General features: G+C 48.8%; 1 protein-coding gene across 3 annotated transcripts in view; it reads left to right on the top strand.

Annotated features, from left to right (window-relative positions):
* Positions 1-16,389, top strand: part of Limk2 (LIM domain kinase 2) — a 70,970-nt gene that overhangs the window by 43,137 nt on the left and 11,444 nt on the right. For 2 of the 3 annotated variants that reach the window (XM_059275634.1, XM_059275635.1), the window contains 6 exons: positions 6,983-7,118; positions 8,558-8,667; positions 9,489-9,689; positions 11,279-11,384; positions 11,736-11,932; positions 15,559-15,745. In XM_059275634.1, the coding sequence (XP_059131617.1) occupies positions 6,983-7,118; positions 8,558-8,667; positions 9,489-9,689; positions 11,279-11,384; positions 11,736-11,932; positions 15,559-15,745 (937 nt within the window). Of the gene's footprint in view, positions 1-6,982; positions 7,119-8,557; positions 8,668-9,488; positions 9,690-11,001; positions 11,105-11,278; positions 11,385-11,735; positions 11,933-15,558; positions 15,746-16,389 lie in introns of those variants that run through there. The other variant, XM_059275636.1, reaches the window with a different exon arrangement.

The following is a 16,389-nucleotide window of genomic DNA, read 5'->3' on the forward strand; positions in this document are numbered from 1 at the left end:
TGTTCTTTGGCAAAAACAGAGCTTAAGGGACCTACAGCCAGTTCTGTCAGCTGCTCACCGTCCTGTACTTCACGGGCACCTGTGGCAATATCTGACTGTACTCTGCAGAGGCATTCATTGACACATGACATGTGCATTGGTGATGTCGCTCTCCAGCCAGGTGTGCTTCCCAGCAGGTTGGTGTGGCTGTCTGCTGCATGCCTACACTTGTTTCTCGGCCTGTTCCCTTGCCTGGCAAGAGCTACTTGCAGTGAACAAAAGCAGGATATTGGCATTAGAAAGGAGGGTGTGTGCTGGTGCTCGCATGCCCTGAGGTGGCGCACATACCATTGTGAGGGTGTAACAGCCCAGGCCTGCAGTTGGGTACAAATATGCCTGCACCAGCCTCTCACTGCGGCACACTGGAGAAGGACAGGTCTGATGACATGGGATCTTGGTACCTTGTTGTACCTTTGTCACCTTGGCTCACGGTTCCTGACACTCATGCACCGTTTTCAATTTGAAAACATTTGCTGAAGGCCTACTCTGCCTAGCCCTTGGCCTGGATGCTGAGTGTACCGAGAGGGAGTAGGACCCTGTCTCAATCTCAAGGACTTCACAGTCTGATGAAAGAGAAGGACGCTTACACAAGAGCTTTAAGTCAGGAGGTGGGAAGGCAAGAAGGAAGCCCTTGCTTCTAGTGTATCCCTGCTGGATGCCTCACAGCCGCTCAGAACCATTTAACCTACACAGCCACTCTGAGGCTTATGACCAATGTTACCATTTCACAAATGAGAGACAAAGGGACTAGCCCAAGATCAGGTAGGTGGCAGATGGTAGTTCTGCCATGGGAACCTCAAGTAGCTTCTCTGGCATTTCTAGGAGACACAATTTCACATCAGACTTCCAGTTCCTGGCCGGGTGGTGGTGGCAGCGCAAGCCTTTAATCCCAGCACTCAGGGGACAGAGGCAGGGGGATCTCTGTGAGTTTGAGGCCAGTCTGGTCTACAGAGTGAGTTCCAGGACAGCCAGGGCTACACAGAGAGACACTGTCTCAAAAAACCAACTTCCTGTTCCTCTGGCTCAAACAATCTCTCTGTCCCTTTTTGCACCGTGGTCCCTGAGCCTTAGGCAGATGCATCAGCTTAGGAGAGCACTCCAGAACCCTGCATTTTGATCAGTTCTTATTTTATGTAAGAGTCTCTGTCCTGCTATACCTTGGAGAAGGATCCTGACATTGGCTGTTAATTACATCTGGCTAACAAAGCTTCTAAGAAAGCCAGGCATGGTGATGAATGCCTTTAATATCAGTACTTGAAGATGGATATCTCTAAGTTCCAAGGCAGCCAGGGCTACATAGGAAGACCCTACCTCAAAAACACCCTCTAAGGGAACTTGTCTAAGCTGGGCATAGTGGGAAGTTGAGGCAAGAAGACTGCTGTGAGCTCAGGACTAGCCTGGGTTACAGAGTGAACCTCTATCTCAAAACAAACAAACAAAAAACCAATAACAAGGCCAGGCATGGTGGCACACATTTAATCCCAGCACTCAGGAGCCAGAGGCAGAAGGATCTCTGAGTTGGAAGCCAGCCTGGTCTGCATAGTAAGCCCCAGGATTACATAGAAAGACTGTCTCAATGAAAGTAAAAATAAACAGAAGTTGTCCAAAGCTACCTAATAGTACAGTGGCTGTCCAGTGGCATATGAGCCGTGACCTTTCATTTCACTTAACATTTGCTTTGTCCCTGCTATACTGGACCTTTTCTCTAAGCTGTCTGTGCATTTATACCTGTTACCTAATTGTCCCAGCAGTCTCTCTATAGGTGAGGAACTGATCGGAAAAGTAAAGTATCTTACCCAGGCATGATTAGTAAGTGGCAGGGCCAGGAGGCTAGCAGGAACTTCTGAGAAGCAAGAATGTAGACAGTGGATGGGAGACAAAGCCTTTGCCACTTAACGGTAGGCAGTCTGTCCGTACAGTTGTAGATGCCTACGGTCCAGCTACTTGAGAGGCTTAGGCAGAAAGATCTCTTGAGATCTTTCTTGAACCAGGCTGGGCAGCGTAGTAAGACCCATCTCAATAAAAAAGAGTCCAACTGGAAGGAAGGAGGTACGCTGGCTGGCTCTGAGCGGTGTGCTGGGAGGCTCAGGAGGGAGATGGACGGTGTCAGTGCAGACACACTTGAGAACACACCTGGACTGACTGAACTAGCACCAGATGACAGCTGGTCCTCTTAAGGCTAAGAAAATAAACAATCACACCAGGCGTGGGGGCACCCACCTTTGATCCCAGCAGCAAGAGGCCGGGCAGGCCGCTCTCTGTGAGAGTTCCAGGACAGCCAGAGCTACATAGTGAGACCCTATCTAAAAAAAAAAAAAAAGAAATTAATGAATTTCATCATACAATCTAATTGTAATCTTAATTAAAATTCGATCAGTTGTTACCAAAATTGTTGCTCATAGCAATTTCCGTTTTCAGCCTAGAGTTGAATCCAAGGTTGAGGTGTTGGTTTACTGTGTCTTTCTAGGCTTTTTCAAGTCCCATCCCCTTTTTCTGGCGTTTGCAAGCTCAATAGAAAACATATCTGTTATTATAAACTTTATTAAGCAGCTCTTTGTGGGGGCTGGAGTGATAGCTCAGCAGTCCTTGCTCTTGTGGAGGACCTGCTTTCAGGTCGGTACCACTTGGCTGCTTACAGCCATCCATCTGTAACTCCTTCCAGGAGATCTGATACATTCTCATGTCCACGGGCACTAGGCACACACATGGTACACAGACGCACATGAAGTCAAACACTCACACACATAAAATGAATCAATCTTTATATAGTGCTGACACACTTAAATGGAAAAATGGTATAATAAACTATGAAAAAGCCTTAAATTGTCAAGGAAAGAAAAGAACTCCGGCTAATTACAATATTAAAAATTGTGGCCAGGCGGTGGTGGCACATACCTAGAATCCCAGCACTCGGGTGGCAGAGGCAGGCAGATCTCTGAGTTTGAGGCCAGCCTGGTCTACAGAGTGAGTTCCAGGACAGCCTCAAAAAACAAAAACAAAACAAAACAAAAATGTGTCTGTGTGTGCTCAATTCTGAAATTTACAATTCCAATCAAATGGGCTTTTTTTTTTTCCGAATCTTGCCAAGTAGTTTGAGGCCAGTTTAATTAACATAGTGAGAATAATAGAAGTGTCTCAGGAGAGAGCAGGAGAAAATATTAACGATAATAGTCAAGGTGTGGTGGCCTCGCTTGTTATTGTAGTGAGGTAGAGGCAGAACTAGGAGCTGGAGTCTGCCCTGGGACTATGCTGTGCTTTTGTGACCTTCCTGGGATATATGTGATCCCATCTCAGAAAAAGGGAAAAAGAAAGCAGACAGAGGTTAAGAGCACTGACTGCTCTTCCAGAGGTCCTGAGTTCAATTCCCAGCAACCACATGGTGGCTCACAACCATCTGTAATGAGATCTGGTGCCCTCTTCTGGCTTGCTGTCATATATGCTGTATACATAATAAAAAAATAAAATCTTTAAAAAAAAAAAAAAAAAAAAAAAGCAGACAGAACCTTACTATGTGGCTGTCCTGGAACTCATATACAGGTCTCAAACTCACGGAGATCATCCTGCCTCAGTTTCCCAAGTGCTGGAATTGAAGGCGTGTTCTACCATCCCCTGATGAAAATTAACTTAAAACAACAACAGCAGAACCCTCTGCTAGAGGCCAGAAGGCTGACTCAGTGTAGAGGCCTCGTCACCGGGTTTCAGTCCCTGGAACACAAGGTAGAACATAAAGGTAGAAACAGATCAACTCCACAGAGCTGTCTTCTTAACAGCGCATGTGCGAGCGTGCACACACCATATATATGAACACAAGAAATAGTGGTAAGCTGTTTCTGCTGAGCTAGTGTAACTCAGTTGATAGTGCTGGCCTAGGATTCGTGAAACTCGGTGCTCAAATGTGAGCCCCTCCTAAAGCCACGTGTGGGAAGGAATCTGCTTGAATATACAATGTATATTTGTATGCAAATCTTTAAAAAATACTGTTTTTGAGACAGGGTCTCTTTGTGTAGACCAGGCCTCTAATACACAGAGATCCACCTGCCTCTGCCTCCTGAGTGCTGGGATTAAAGACATGTGCCAGACAAGCCTGGCTCAAAAAATATTTTGTAAGATGTGTGTGTGGCACACATGTTCATACTCCCAGCATGGAGGAGTTCAAGGTCATCTTCAGTTTTGTAGCAGAGTTTGAAGCTGACCTCAGCTACATAAGACCCAGTGTCAAGGGCGGGAGAGATGGCTCAATGGTTAAGAGCACTGGCTGCTCTTCCAGAGGACCCGGGTTCAATCCCCAGCACCCACATGGCAGCTCACAACTGTCTGTAAGTTCAGATCTCCAGGATCTGACACCTTCACACCAATGCATATAAAAATAAAGTTAAAGTAAATTTTTAAATTTTTTTTTTTAAAAGATCCAGTGTCAAACAACAACAGAAAGCCTTCTGCATCCGCCCACCCCCCATGTTAACTTTCTATAAAAGTTAAAACCGGTCACCTCTGCAGCCATTCTTACTCATTCCATGTCTTAACCCATTGTTCTGTTGCTGTGAAAAGACACGTGACACACTCCCTCCAACAAGGACGTACCTCCTAATCCTTCTAAACTTTTCAAACAATTCCACTCTCCCGTGACTAGGCATTCAAATATTTGAGCTTGTGGGGGCCATCCTTATCCAAATTACCACACTCACGTGCTGAATTTGCCTGATGAATTTTTTTTTGGGGGGGGCAAGATTTCTTTGTGTAGCTCGGCTATCCTAGAACTATGTGTAGACCAGGGGAGTGCTGGGATTAAAGGTGTGCACCACTACCACCAAGCCTGATGAAGTTTTGTTTTTTAATTTGTTTGTTTTTTGGATTTTGTTTTATTGGGGCTGGAGAGATGGCTCAGTGGTTAAAAGTACTTGTTCTTGCACCGATGTGATGGTTCACAAACATTCTTTTTTTGTTTGTTTGTTTTCAAGACAGAGTTTCTCTGTGTAACAGTCCTGGCTGTGCTGGATCTTACTCAGTAGACCAGGCTGGCCTCGAACTCACTGAGATCTGCCTGCCTCTGCCTCCCAAGTGCTGGGATTAAAGGCGTGTGCCACCACCACCCATCTGGGCATTCTTGACTGCATGTCCTAGGAGATCTGATGACCTTCTTAGGCACTGTGCATGCACATGGTGTACATACATACATGCAGACAAAACATACACATAAAAGAAGTAAATCTTTTGTTATTTTTAATTATTTTAATTTAATGTGTATGTATCGGGTCCAAAAGAAACTGAGGATAAATGGCTATAACTGTGGTACCTGTTAGCATGCCAATGCACGCTGGCTTCCCAGCTCACTCAGTGTCACAAGTACATTTGACTCGTCTTAGCTCTTCTCTGCCGCCCCCTACCCTAAACGTCTGCAGCTCCTGGGCCTCCCTCCCCCAGCTTCTCATTCCCTTGCAGCCCTGGCAGTTTGGCTATGTTCTTTTGTCTTCCTCTCTCAGCCTCATCTTGGTCTTGTTTGTCCAGTCTCTGTCTTCCCTTGACCTCCCCATCTCTCTCCTCACATGGCTCTGTCCAGTCTGCTGGCCATGTTCAGTTTACTACTTTTGACTATCTGCTCTGGACTCTTCCAGATGCCTCTGGCTGTAGTCTCCCTCATATCTATAATAAAAACCTTCCCCTCAACCATACCTTGGAGGCCTCCTGTCCTGGGTTGGTTGGTTTGTTTGTTTGTTTTGGAGTTTTTTTGTTTTTGTCTTTGAGACAGGGTTTCTCTGTGCAGTTTTGGTGCCTGTCCTGGAACTTACTCTGTAGCCCAGGCTGGCCTCAAACTCACAGACATCTGCCTGGCTCTGCCTCCTGGGTGCTGGGATTAAAGGCGTGCGCCGCCGCCGCCGCCGCCGCCGCCGCCGCCGCCGCCGCCGCCGCCACCCGGTGGTGACGAACTTCTTTGTGCCTAGCTTTTTCTTTCTTTCCTTTTTTTCCCCCATTTTCTCTTTCCAAGAACATCATTAATGCCAGGCGATGGTGGCAATGGATAGTGGTGGTTTTAATCCCACCACTCAGGAAACAGAGGCAGGTAGATCTCTCTGAGTTCAAGGCCACCCTGGTCTACAGAGCAAGTTTATGACAGCCAGGGCTGTTACACAGAGAAACTCAGTTTCAAAAAACAAACAAACAAAAAAAAACAAAAAAAAACCCACCATAGTGTGACTTGGTTTTGAAGTTGGGGTTGGTTGAAATTTTGTTGGTTATTGAAACATCTATCTAAATTAAAGGTTCTTTAAAAAAAAAGACACATTTTTTTAATGGTTTATTCTTATTTTATATGTATTGGTGTTTTGCCTGCATGTATGTCTGTGTGAGGGTGTCAGATCCCCTGGAACTGGAGTTACAGACAGTTGTGAGCTGCCGTGTGGGTGCTGGGAATTGAACCCGGGTCTTCTGAAAGAGCAACCAGTGCTCTTATCGGCTGAGCCATCTCCCCAGCCCCCAAAGGTTGTTTTTACTTTTGTTTTTCTGAGACAGGGTTTCTCTATGTAGCCTTGGCCGTCCTGGAAATCAGGCTGGCCTCAAACTCAGAGATCCACCGCCCAGCGATCAAAGGTTCTTAACTGGGGTTGTGTGTGGACTTGAGGGACCCACACACCCCACACATAAATTATATGTGCATTTTTCTAGGGGAGGCCTGTTTTTTCTCACAGGCCTCGGGGCCCCACAGCATCTGCTCACAGGGCCAGGCAACTCAGCACATCTGGTTTCTGGAGCCCTGCTAGCTCTGAAGCAGGTCTCTGGGGGGCGGGGGGGGGGGGGGGGTGTCGCCGGGCGGCACTAAGCTGTAGCTTTCCTGAGTCCTGTCTCTGGAAGAGGAGAGGAGTGCCCATTTTGTCATGAAACTGGGAGCCAAGGACCACCTGTGGGCTTGTTCTAGAAACCCAATTGCATTTCTTTTCTGGCCCTGCAGGTGTTCAGAATGCCAGGAATCCCTCACCAACTGGTACTACGAGAAGGATGGGAAGCTCTACTGTCACAAAGACTACTGGGCCAAGTTTGGAGAATTCTGCCATGGGTGCTCCCTGCTGATGACAGGGCCGGCCATGGTGAGGGGGCCCTCCTACACCTCCTCACCCCTCTCCCCGTCACAGTCCACAGTGATTGATTTCCCAGTTCCCCGTGGTCAGTCATCAAGCTGTCTTTTCATCAGCAAGGGTCTGTCCTTTATCATTCATTCAACTATAGGTGTCTTCTGTGGAGCCCTTCTTAAAAGACATGTCTGGCCTTCCCTCTGTTCTGCGTGGTCCAGAGGACATCTGTGATGCTGTGCCTGGCTTCCCGCCAGGGAGTTTAAGTATATGGCAAGCAGAAGTAAAGCATGAGTAGTGTGGCAGCTAGTAGGATGTAGCAGATCCCCAGCAAACACCTATCAGGTGTCATAACTCCTAGCTGACACCACGGGAGCGGCCTCATCAAATCAGAGGTTCACAAACTCCCGGCAGAATGCCTGGGACCCGGTGAGGGAGCCAGCTGCAGTTCCTGAGTGAGAGACTCCTCAGTGATTAAGAGTCCCAGGGAGAGCAGAGCGTCCCCTCAGCTTTCAAGTAAGGGACAAATAACAGAAAGGTGACATCAAATGGGGCGTGTACAACATCCAGCCGAAACTGGAAGCAGTCAGTGTTCCTCTTGAGCTTTCTCTCCATAGATGAACATCCTGGGGAACTTCCAGCTTCTCTATAAAATTCCTTCAGCATTTTATATCATGAAATAACAGCCGTAACCTCTGTTGAGTCTCAGGACACAGTGTTTTCCTTCTTGGGCTGTGTTGCCCGTCTCTTCCCTCCCTGTCAGAGCGAGGAGGGGAGCGAGCCCGTCTCCAGACAAGGGATCTTGGAAGACACTTTGGGACAAATATGCTTAGGTCTGAAATAGGAGCGGGCAGCCCCACTTCCAGAGCCAGTTTCTCGGTGAGCTCCAACCACACATGACAGCTTAGCAGTACAGTGTCTGTTCTACCCCCCAAAGACTTTACAGTGCACTGTTGGGCCTGGGTGAGTAGACAGGAGGGAGGAGAAGACACAGTGCAGTGAGATGAAGCCTTACACAGGGTGACAGGTAGAGAGGAGGGTGTACCCGGGTCCTGAGCAGGGAATTGGATGGTGGAACCAGAATGGACTGGCAGAGGAGAGGTTCTACTGCCTATTGCTGCTCTGTGCAGTGGGGTTCAAGCCGAGACAGGCGTGACAGCCCTGTGCTGGAGGAATGGTGAAGCCTTTGCTGTAGGAGTGATTACCTTGGGGGACATGGTCTCCTGACTGAGGCCAACAGTTTTTTGTGGTGTCAGAGCGGCAGGAGACGTCCACTTGTCACTTCCTCAGAAACTCCAGGACGGCGACAGAAAGCCTGGATTTTGGCTGGGATCTGCAGATCCTTCCTTGGAAAGTTGATTTTGGTGATGGAGGTCACTCACCCGCCACTGATTCCATCCAGTCTAACGAAAGTCATAGCTCACTTCTTCCTCTCTGCTCTTCCCATCTGCTCACAGGTGGCTGGGGAGTTTAAATACCATCCAGAGTGCTTTGCCTGCATGAGCTGCAAGGTGATCATTGAGGATGGGGATGCGTATGCCCTGGTGCAGCATGCCACACTCTACTGGTAAGATGTCCCTGTGTGTCCTCCTCAGTAATAGCAGCCAGGAGAGTGGGACGGGAGCACAGGAGCAGTATGAGTTGAGTGAAGGCAATTGGGGTGGGACCTAGGAGGGCTGCTAGACAGCATCACTCTGCCATCCATCCTTACCTGTTACGTGACTTCACTCTGTCCTGTAATCCTCCCAGAGGGAGAAAATGGGTAGGGAGTGCCCTGTTAGGAGCAGCTTCACATTAAAGAAAAGACCAGCCGGGCAGTGGTGGTGCACGCCTTTAATCCCAGCACTTGGGAGGCAGAGCCAGGCAGATCTTTGTGAGTTCTAGGCCAGCCTGGACTACAGAGCAAGATCCAGGAAAGGTACAAAGCTACGCAGAGAAACCCTGTCTCAGAAAGAGAGAGAGAGAGAGAGAGAGAGAGAGAGAGAGAGAGAGAGAGAGAGAGAGAGAGAGAGAAAGAAAGAAAGAAAGAAAAGACCCTAGAGTTCCCTCATATCCCCCTGTCCAACTGTCTTAGTTAATAAAAAAAATTTGCTTGGGCCCAGGGAGGGGACAAGAGTCTAGGACGCGGTTCTTACTGTGAGTCAGGCAGAGAACAAGAAAACCCAGCCCATCTCACCTCCAGGCCAGGGTTCTCCCAGTGTTCTCCCTGCTGCTGTCCCAGCTTGCCACCCAAGTCCTAGACTCCTCATTCTGCACAGCCATCAAGACTTTAGCAAAGGGAGTAGTGGTGAGACTGGGTATGTTGTTCAAGCCACATGACACAGTGGTTGCTGGGGGCTTCCAGGTTGGCCTGCAGGATCTCAGCTCCCTCTCTACCCCTCTCCCCAGTGGGAAGTGCCACAATGAGGTGGTGCTGGCACCCATGTTTGAAAGGCTGTCTACGGAGTCTGTCCAGGACCAGCTGCCCTATTCTGTCACACTCATCTCCATGCCGGCCGCCACCGAGGCCACCACCGAGTGCAGACGTGGCTTCTCCGTGTCCGTGGAAAGTGCCTCTTCTAACTATGCCACCACCGTGCAAGTGAAAGAGTGAGTATTTGAGAGCCTTGCAGCAGAGGCTCATGGTAAGGGTCCACAGGTAATCCTCTCAGGGCCCAGAACTTGTGGAGTTTCCTCTATTCTCACCTTCCCCTTTCTCCTGACTTGGCACTTCATATTTCTTCTGCCCAAGTTGCTTCCTGCCCGATACTTAAGCCTGCCTTCTCAGCTTTCTGGTGTCAGGTTTCAGATCGGTTTTTGCTCCTTGAAATTATCTGGCTTGATTAATGTGTATCAGTTTGATTGTCATCTCTCCTCCCTACTTGTGGTGGTTTGAATAAGATTGGCCCCCACAGGCTCATATATTTGAATGCTTAGGGAGTGGCATTAGGAGGTGTGGCCTTGTTGGAGGAAATGTGTCACTGAGGGCAGGCTTTAAGGTTTCAGAAGCTCAAGCCAGGCCCAGTGTTACTCTCTTCCTGCTGCCTGCCGATCCAGATGTAGAACTCTTGGCTACTCATAGTAACAGACTAAACCTCTGAAACTGAAAGAAGTCCCACCTAAATGATTTCTTTTTTAAAAGTTGATATGGTCATGGTGTCTTTCACCACAATAGAAACCAGACCACTCCAACATAAACTCCAAAAGGAATTTGCTTTGTCTTGTTCAGTACTGTGTTCAAGGGCCAGCCATAAGTAGGAAGTCATTGGTTATTGTTTTTTTTTGGTTGCATGCATGAATGGAAGATGAAGAAAATAGGGTCCATGGCCCCAGAGAAGATAAGATCCTGCCCCTGGGTCTCGTCCAAAGAGGAGAGACTATGTCCATGTACTACCCAGCTTCATTTTTTTCTGTGGGTCTGTATTGAGGTAGAGCATCATGACAGGGAGTGTGTGGCAAAGCTGCTCACCTCGTGATGGCTGATGAAGAAAAGGAGAGAGAGCCCTGTCAATATTGATTGTGAGGCTGGATCTTACAGTATAGGTGAGAGATTACTAGGAATAAGAAGTCAGGAGAAGATGAGATCTGTTCTGGAGCTTCATTAGATAAAAAAGGGAAGGAACTGTTCAGGGTTCAGGGCAGAGGGAGACCAGTTATCTCTAGAGGTGGGTGTCTGGGATTGTTTAGTATAAGTTGAAAAGTAGCCCAAGTGGCTGTTGATCATGGCGGACCTTGACTGTGATGATCCAGTAGGTCCATGAAGGGCTTTAAGTAGCAAGATAACACAGCCACATTGACATTTGGAAGGATCACTGGTGTGAGGCTGGAGGTGAGAGGAAAGGCCTAGAGATGTAGAGCTGTTAAGAGGTTCCTACAGTGATCCAGGAGAGAGAGATGTTGGTAACTATGGTGATGGAGAGAAGGCAGGATTCTCAGAAGTGGGTGGGGGTTGGGAAAAAAGAAGGGAGGGATTTGAGGGAACTCCAAATGGGCACGATGTCCAGGTTTCTGGCTTAGGCCAATAGGTAAGTGGCAGTGTCCTTCATTGAGAGGAAGCATTCTGGGACGGGTACTGAATTTTCATGTTGGGTGGCCTTAAGAGTTGTGACAGCCTGGGACTTGGTGAGATTTCCCTGTACACGTGGTCAGATGAGTTTTTAGAATGCTTTTATCCTTCCTTAATTCCTGTTCATCTTTAGGGTCAACCGGATGCACATCAGTCCCAACAACCGCAATGCCATCCACCCTGGGGACCGCATCCTGGAGATCAATGGGACCCCTGTCCGCACTCTCCGAGTAGAAGAGGTAAAGTTTGTGTCCAGTGTGCCTTGTGGGGAAGGTACATAGAACAGGCCTCCTAGAAGAGCTGGTTGTGGCCTTTACTTTTTCCTACACCAGCCCATCTTAGCATGGGGCTTGTGACAACGGTAGTGACCTGGGTCAACCTAACAGATTTCCAGGGCAGTAGAGATGGACTGATAGGTGGAGAAGTGACGAGATGCCAGACAGAGGGCATTGAATGACCTCCAGCAGCTAGAGGCCACCACTAACCAAACTGAGCATTGGCTACAGTGTGCTTGGACTGTTGAGGGGACAGTAGGTAGCCTGGGGTAGGACCGATGGTGGAGACCAACCTTACACTGCTGTTGGCCACAGGTGGAGGATGCGATTAACCAGACAAGCCAGACACTTCAGCTGCTGATCGAACATGACCCTGTCCCCCAGCGCCTGGACCAGCTGCGGCTAGATACCCGGCTTTCTTCCCACATGCAGAGTACTGGACACTCTCACACACTCAGCACCCTGGACAGCAAGGAGAATCAGGAGGGGACACTGAGGAGACGTTCTCTGAGGTGCCGCTACTGTCCTACCTGTCTTGTTCATTGTCATCTCTCGGAGGCTGTGTTGGCTTTTAGAGGCCAGCAGCATTAGGGAACTGCAAGCCAGGGACAGGATCGGGGACTTGTGCAAGTTTTAAAAAAGCATTGCTCTGATCTGTAATCTCAGCACTCAGGAAGCTGAGGCAGGAAGATAGCCATGAGTTCAAGGCTAGCCTGGACCACAGTGTAAAACGCTGTCTCAAAACAAAGAAGAGGATCGGGCTGGAGCTGTGCTCATTCTAGGAGAACGTAGATCCCTAGGACCCATGTAAAAAACCATGACATGTTCCCAAAACCCCAGCACTGTGGAGAGTGGAGACAGGAGGATTAATGGGACTTGCTGGCTGCCAGCCTAGCTCCAGGTTCAGGGAGAGCTCTCTCAAGGGAATAAGGTGGAAAGTGAGAGAGAACACATGATGTCCTCCACTGGCCTCTGCATGTGTGCAAGAGTGCACGCACGCGCGCGCGCGCGCGCACACACACACACACACACACACACACACACACACCTGTGTATGCACACTGCAAATGTTCTCTCTCCCTGTGACATGTGCACAGATGCACTCACCAAAACAGAGGATCCGGCTCTATCCATTCAACTCAAGCTAGAGCCAGGCGGCTGTAGCTAGAGTTTTCCTGCCTGACCCACAGTCAGGGCAAATCTCTCTCATCTGCCAGTCCCACAGCCACTCAGACCCAACCAAGTAAACACAGAGACTTATTGGTTACAAACTGTATGGCCGTGGCAGGCTTCTTGCTAACTGTTCTTACAGCTTAAATTAATCCATTTCTATTAGTCTGTACCTTGCCACATGGCTCGTGGCTTACCGGCATCTTCACATGCTGTTTCTCATCGTGGCGGCTGGCAGTGTCTCTCTGACTCAGCCTTCCACTTCCCAGCTTTATTCTCCTCCTTGTCCCGCCTACACTTCCTGCCTAGCCAATGGCCAATCAGTGTTTTATTTATTGACTAATTAGCAACACATTTGCCATACAGAACATTCCACAGCAGGCGGCGGTGGTGCACGCTTTTAATCCCAGCCCTCAGGAGGCAGAGGCAGGCAGAGCTACATGAATTAAAGGCCAGCCTGGTCTACAAAGCGAGTTTTAGGACAGCCAAGGCTACACAAGGAAACTCTCTGAAAATAAATAAATAAATAAATAAGTAAGTAAGTAAGTAAATAAGAAAACTCAAGCTAGAAAGGAAATTGTAATGCTAAAAATCTTTAAAATCCAACATGGGGGAATATGGAGCTCATGGCCAGAAACAGAAACAAATAGGCCCAAGTAAGTATACAATATATATATATATTGTATATATATATATATGTATGTATGGTGAAGACAGATAAACAAATGCCAGGCAGCGGTGGCGCACGCCTTTAATCCCAGCACTTGGGAGGCACAGCCAGGCGGATCTCTGAGTTCAAGACCAGCCTGGTCTACAGAGTGAATTCCAAGACAGCCAGGGCTACGCAGAGAAACCCTGTCTCAGAAAGAAAAGAGAGGAGAGAGATGACCAAATAGGGAGAGGCAGCGGCATTGTTGAGTGTTTTGTTTTGTTTTTGTTGTTTTAATAATTTATTTTTATCTCACATGCATTCGTGTTTTTCCTGCATGTATGTCTATGTGAAGGTGTCAGATCCCCTGGAACTGGAGTTATAGGCAGTTAAGAGCTGCCATGTGGGTGCTGGGAATTTTTTTTTTTTTTTTTTTTTTTTGGGTGTTGGGAATTGAACCCTGGTCTTCTGAAAGAACAGCCAGTGCTCTTAAACGCTGAGCCATCTCTCTAGCCCTTTGTTTTTTTGGGTTTTGTTGTTGTTGTTTTGTTTTTGTTGTGTTTGGTTTTGGTTTTTTTTTTTTTGGTTTTTCGAGACAGGGTTTCTCTGTGTAGCTTTGCACCTTTCCTGGAACTTACTTGGTAGCCCAGGCTGGCCTCGAACTCACAGAGATCCGCCTGGCTCTGCCTCCCGAGTGCTGGGGTTAAAGGCGTGCGCCACCACCGCCCGGCTGGTTTTGTTTTTTTTGAGACAGGGTTTCTCTGTGTAGCCCTGACTGTCCTGGAACTCACTTAGTAGACCAGGCTGACCTCGAACTCACAGAAATCTGCCTACCTCTGCCTCCCAAGTGCTGGGATTAAAGGCATGCACCACCACCATCCAGCCAGCACTTTGTTTTTGAGACAGGATCTTACTATGTAGCCCTGGCTGACCTAGGACTCTATAGATCAGGCTAGCCTCAAACTCAGAGAGATCTGCCTGCCTCTGCCTCCTGAGGACTGGGTTAAAGGCACTACTGTGTCCTGTCGAATACAGGTGTTTTAAGACTTGAGGACAAATACCCCCTTACCCAAAACCGGCAAAGCCTGTGGAGGGCAACAGTTATCCTGTGTGTGAGCCCCAAGTAGGCGACTTAGAGGACCAGAGGCAGAAGCAACGTGTTCTCAGGCAGAAATATGCATAACATTCATTTTATGTCTTACCCTGTTTCTGCATCTGTGGTAGGGTTGCAATTAAAGGTGGCTGTCCCTTTGGTTCTATAAGAGTTAAATGTGGCAGAGGAGACAGGGTTGTACAGCACCAGGCCAGCACTCCATAAGTGTGACGTACCGTTAGAACAAGTGGGAACCAGATACTTTCTCCACTCCCTGCTCAGATGAGCTGAGTCAGTCAGGTCCTGTTGTCTGGCTTCTGTTGGAAACACCACCTCCTGAGGCAAAGCACCGCAGGGCAGAGGGGCAGGGCAGAGGGGCTGGGAAAGGGACGATGTGCGTGGGCTGAGAGCTGCGCAGATAACTTGAAGGGCCCCCTGCAGGAAAAGGCAGCTCACTGTGTGTGCGCTGTGGGCATGTAAGTGTGAGGCAGCACAGAGAAGAGAAGAGCAGGGAAGCTGGCAGCGCAGGACAGGGTCGGCCTTCAGGGTTGGCCCACAGGGTCGGCCTCCCGTAAGTCGAAGAACCAGTCACCAACCGTTACTGTAACGGGCTGCTTTTGCAAATGTCAATACAGTGGCTTTATTGCCGTAAAAATCATATATGTTTATTAACTTAAAATGTAAGGAATTATAGGCAGATACAGGTCTATTCAAAATTGGCTCTAAAATGCCATCTGCCCGTTTTGTGGATGGAGCCTTCTATCACTTTATGGTACCTTGAATCAAGCAGGAGTGGATTGCTGTCTACAGTTGTTACGTCTGCAGTATCATAAGCTAGTAGACTCTAGCTTATGATAGTTCATCATCTGTGTGAAGTCCTTAGTGTTCTAACACACACACACACACACACACACACACACACACACACACACACACACAGAGAGAGCTAGCTATGGAATCCAGGGCGGCACACATGCTAGGCAGATAATTCACCACTGAGATGTCCCTCTGGTCTTTCCCATGTTGAATGTACTTTTACTGTGATTAATACTGTCTGCAGCCCCCAAATAGCACATCTGTCTGATATAAGATCCCCCTCCCCCGGTGGTCCCATCTAAACTGCAAACCCTGGAATGATCAGGTACACTGGAGCATCCTCCTGTTGTGGTGTCTTGCCTGGTCTCTAAAGACTGCCTCTCCTGCCCTCATCTTTTCCTCATCCTCAGGCGCAGTAACAGCATCTCCAAGTCTCCTGGCCCCAGCTCCCCCAAGGAGCCGCTGCTCCTCAGCCGTGACATCAGTCGCTCGGAATCCCTACGCTGCTCCAGCAGCTACTCACAGCAGATCTTCCGGCCCTGTGACCTGATCCACGGGGAGGTCCTGGGGAAGGGCTTCTTTGGGCAGGCCATCAAGGTGAGCACAAGCAGCAGCTGCACCCTTCGGCCACCACCGCGTCCTTTACCTTGTCTTTGTTGTATTGTGTGTGTGTGAGGTTTGTGTGGGGACATGCATGTGCCATAGTGCCATGGCACACGTGTGAAAGCCAGAGGACAACCGTGAGGAGTCTGTTCTCTCCTACCTTTACCTGTGTTCTGGGGTCCAATTCTGGTCATCAGGCTCGTATGGCAAGTTCCTTTGCCTGCTGAGCCATCTTTCGAGGCCTCTTACTTTTCTTCCCAGTGAGTTCACCTTACAGTGCCACCCTGCAACCCTGTAGGACACCCGCCTTCTTGGCTATGAGTGATGGTGTCCGAGGTGCCCTTTCTGTTCCTCACAGCCACCTCAGGGCAGCGTTGGTGCTGTGGTGAGCTTGGGCTCTGGTCCTCACGTCACCAGTCAGTGAGGGTGTGTTAGGTGCCCAGAGGCTTCAGGGCAGGGCATGCTACAAGGGAAGGCTCCTACTACCCTGGTGAACTTAGGAACTAACCTTTCTCTCTTTCTCTCCTCCTCTGCTGAGAGCTGGGAGGGGGGGTCAGGTAAGCCGAGTGTCTCAGCTTTCCAGGTAGCAGGGCTGGAAGGCTCACCTCTGACCCACCCAGCTCCCTGGTGCATGTCTG

Source organism: Peromyscus eremicus, chromosome 10 (assembly GCF_949786415.1).
Source record: "Peromyscus eremicus chromosome 10, PerEre_H2_v1, whole genome shotgun sequence".
Classification (NCBI taxonomy): domain Eukaryota; kingdom Metazoa; phylum Chordata; class Mammalia; order Rodentia; family Cricetidae; genus Peromyscus; species Peromyscus eremicus.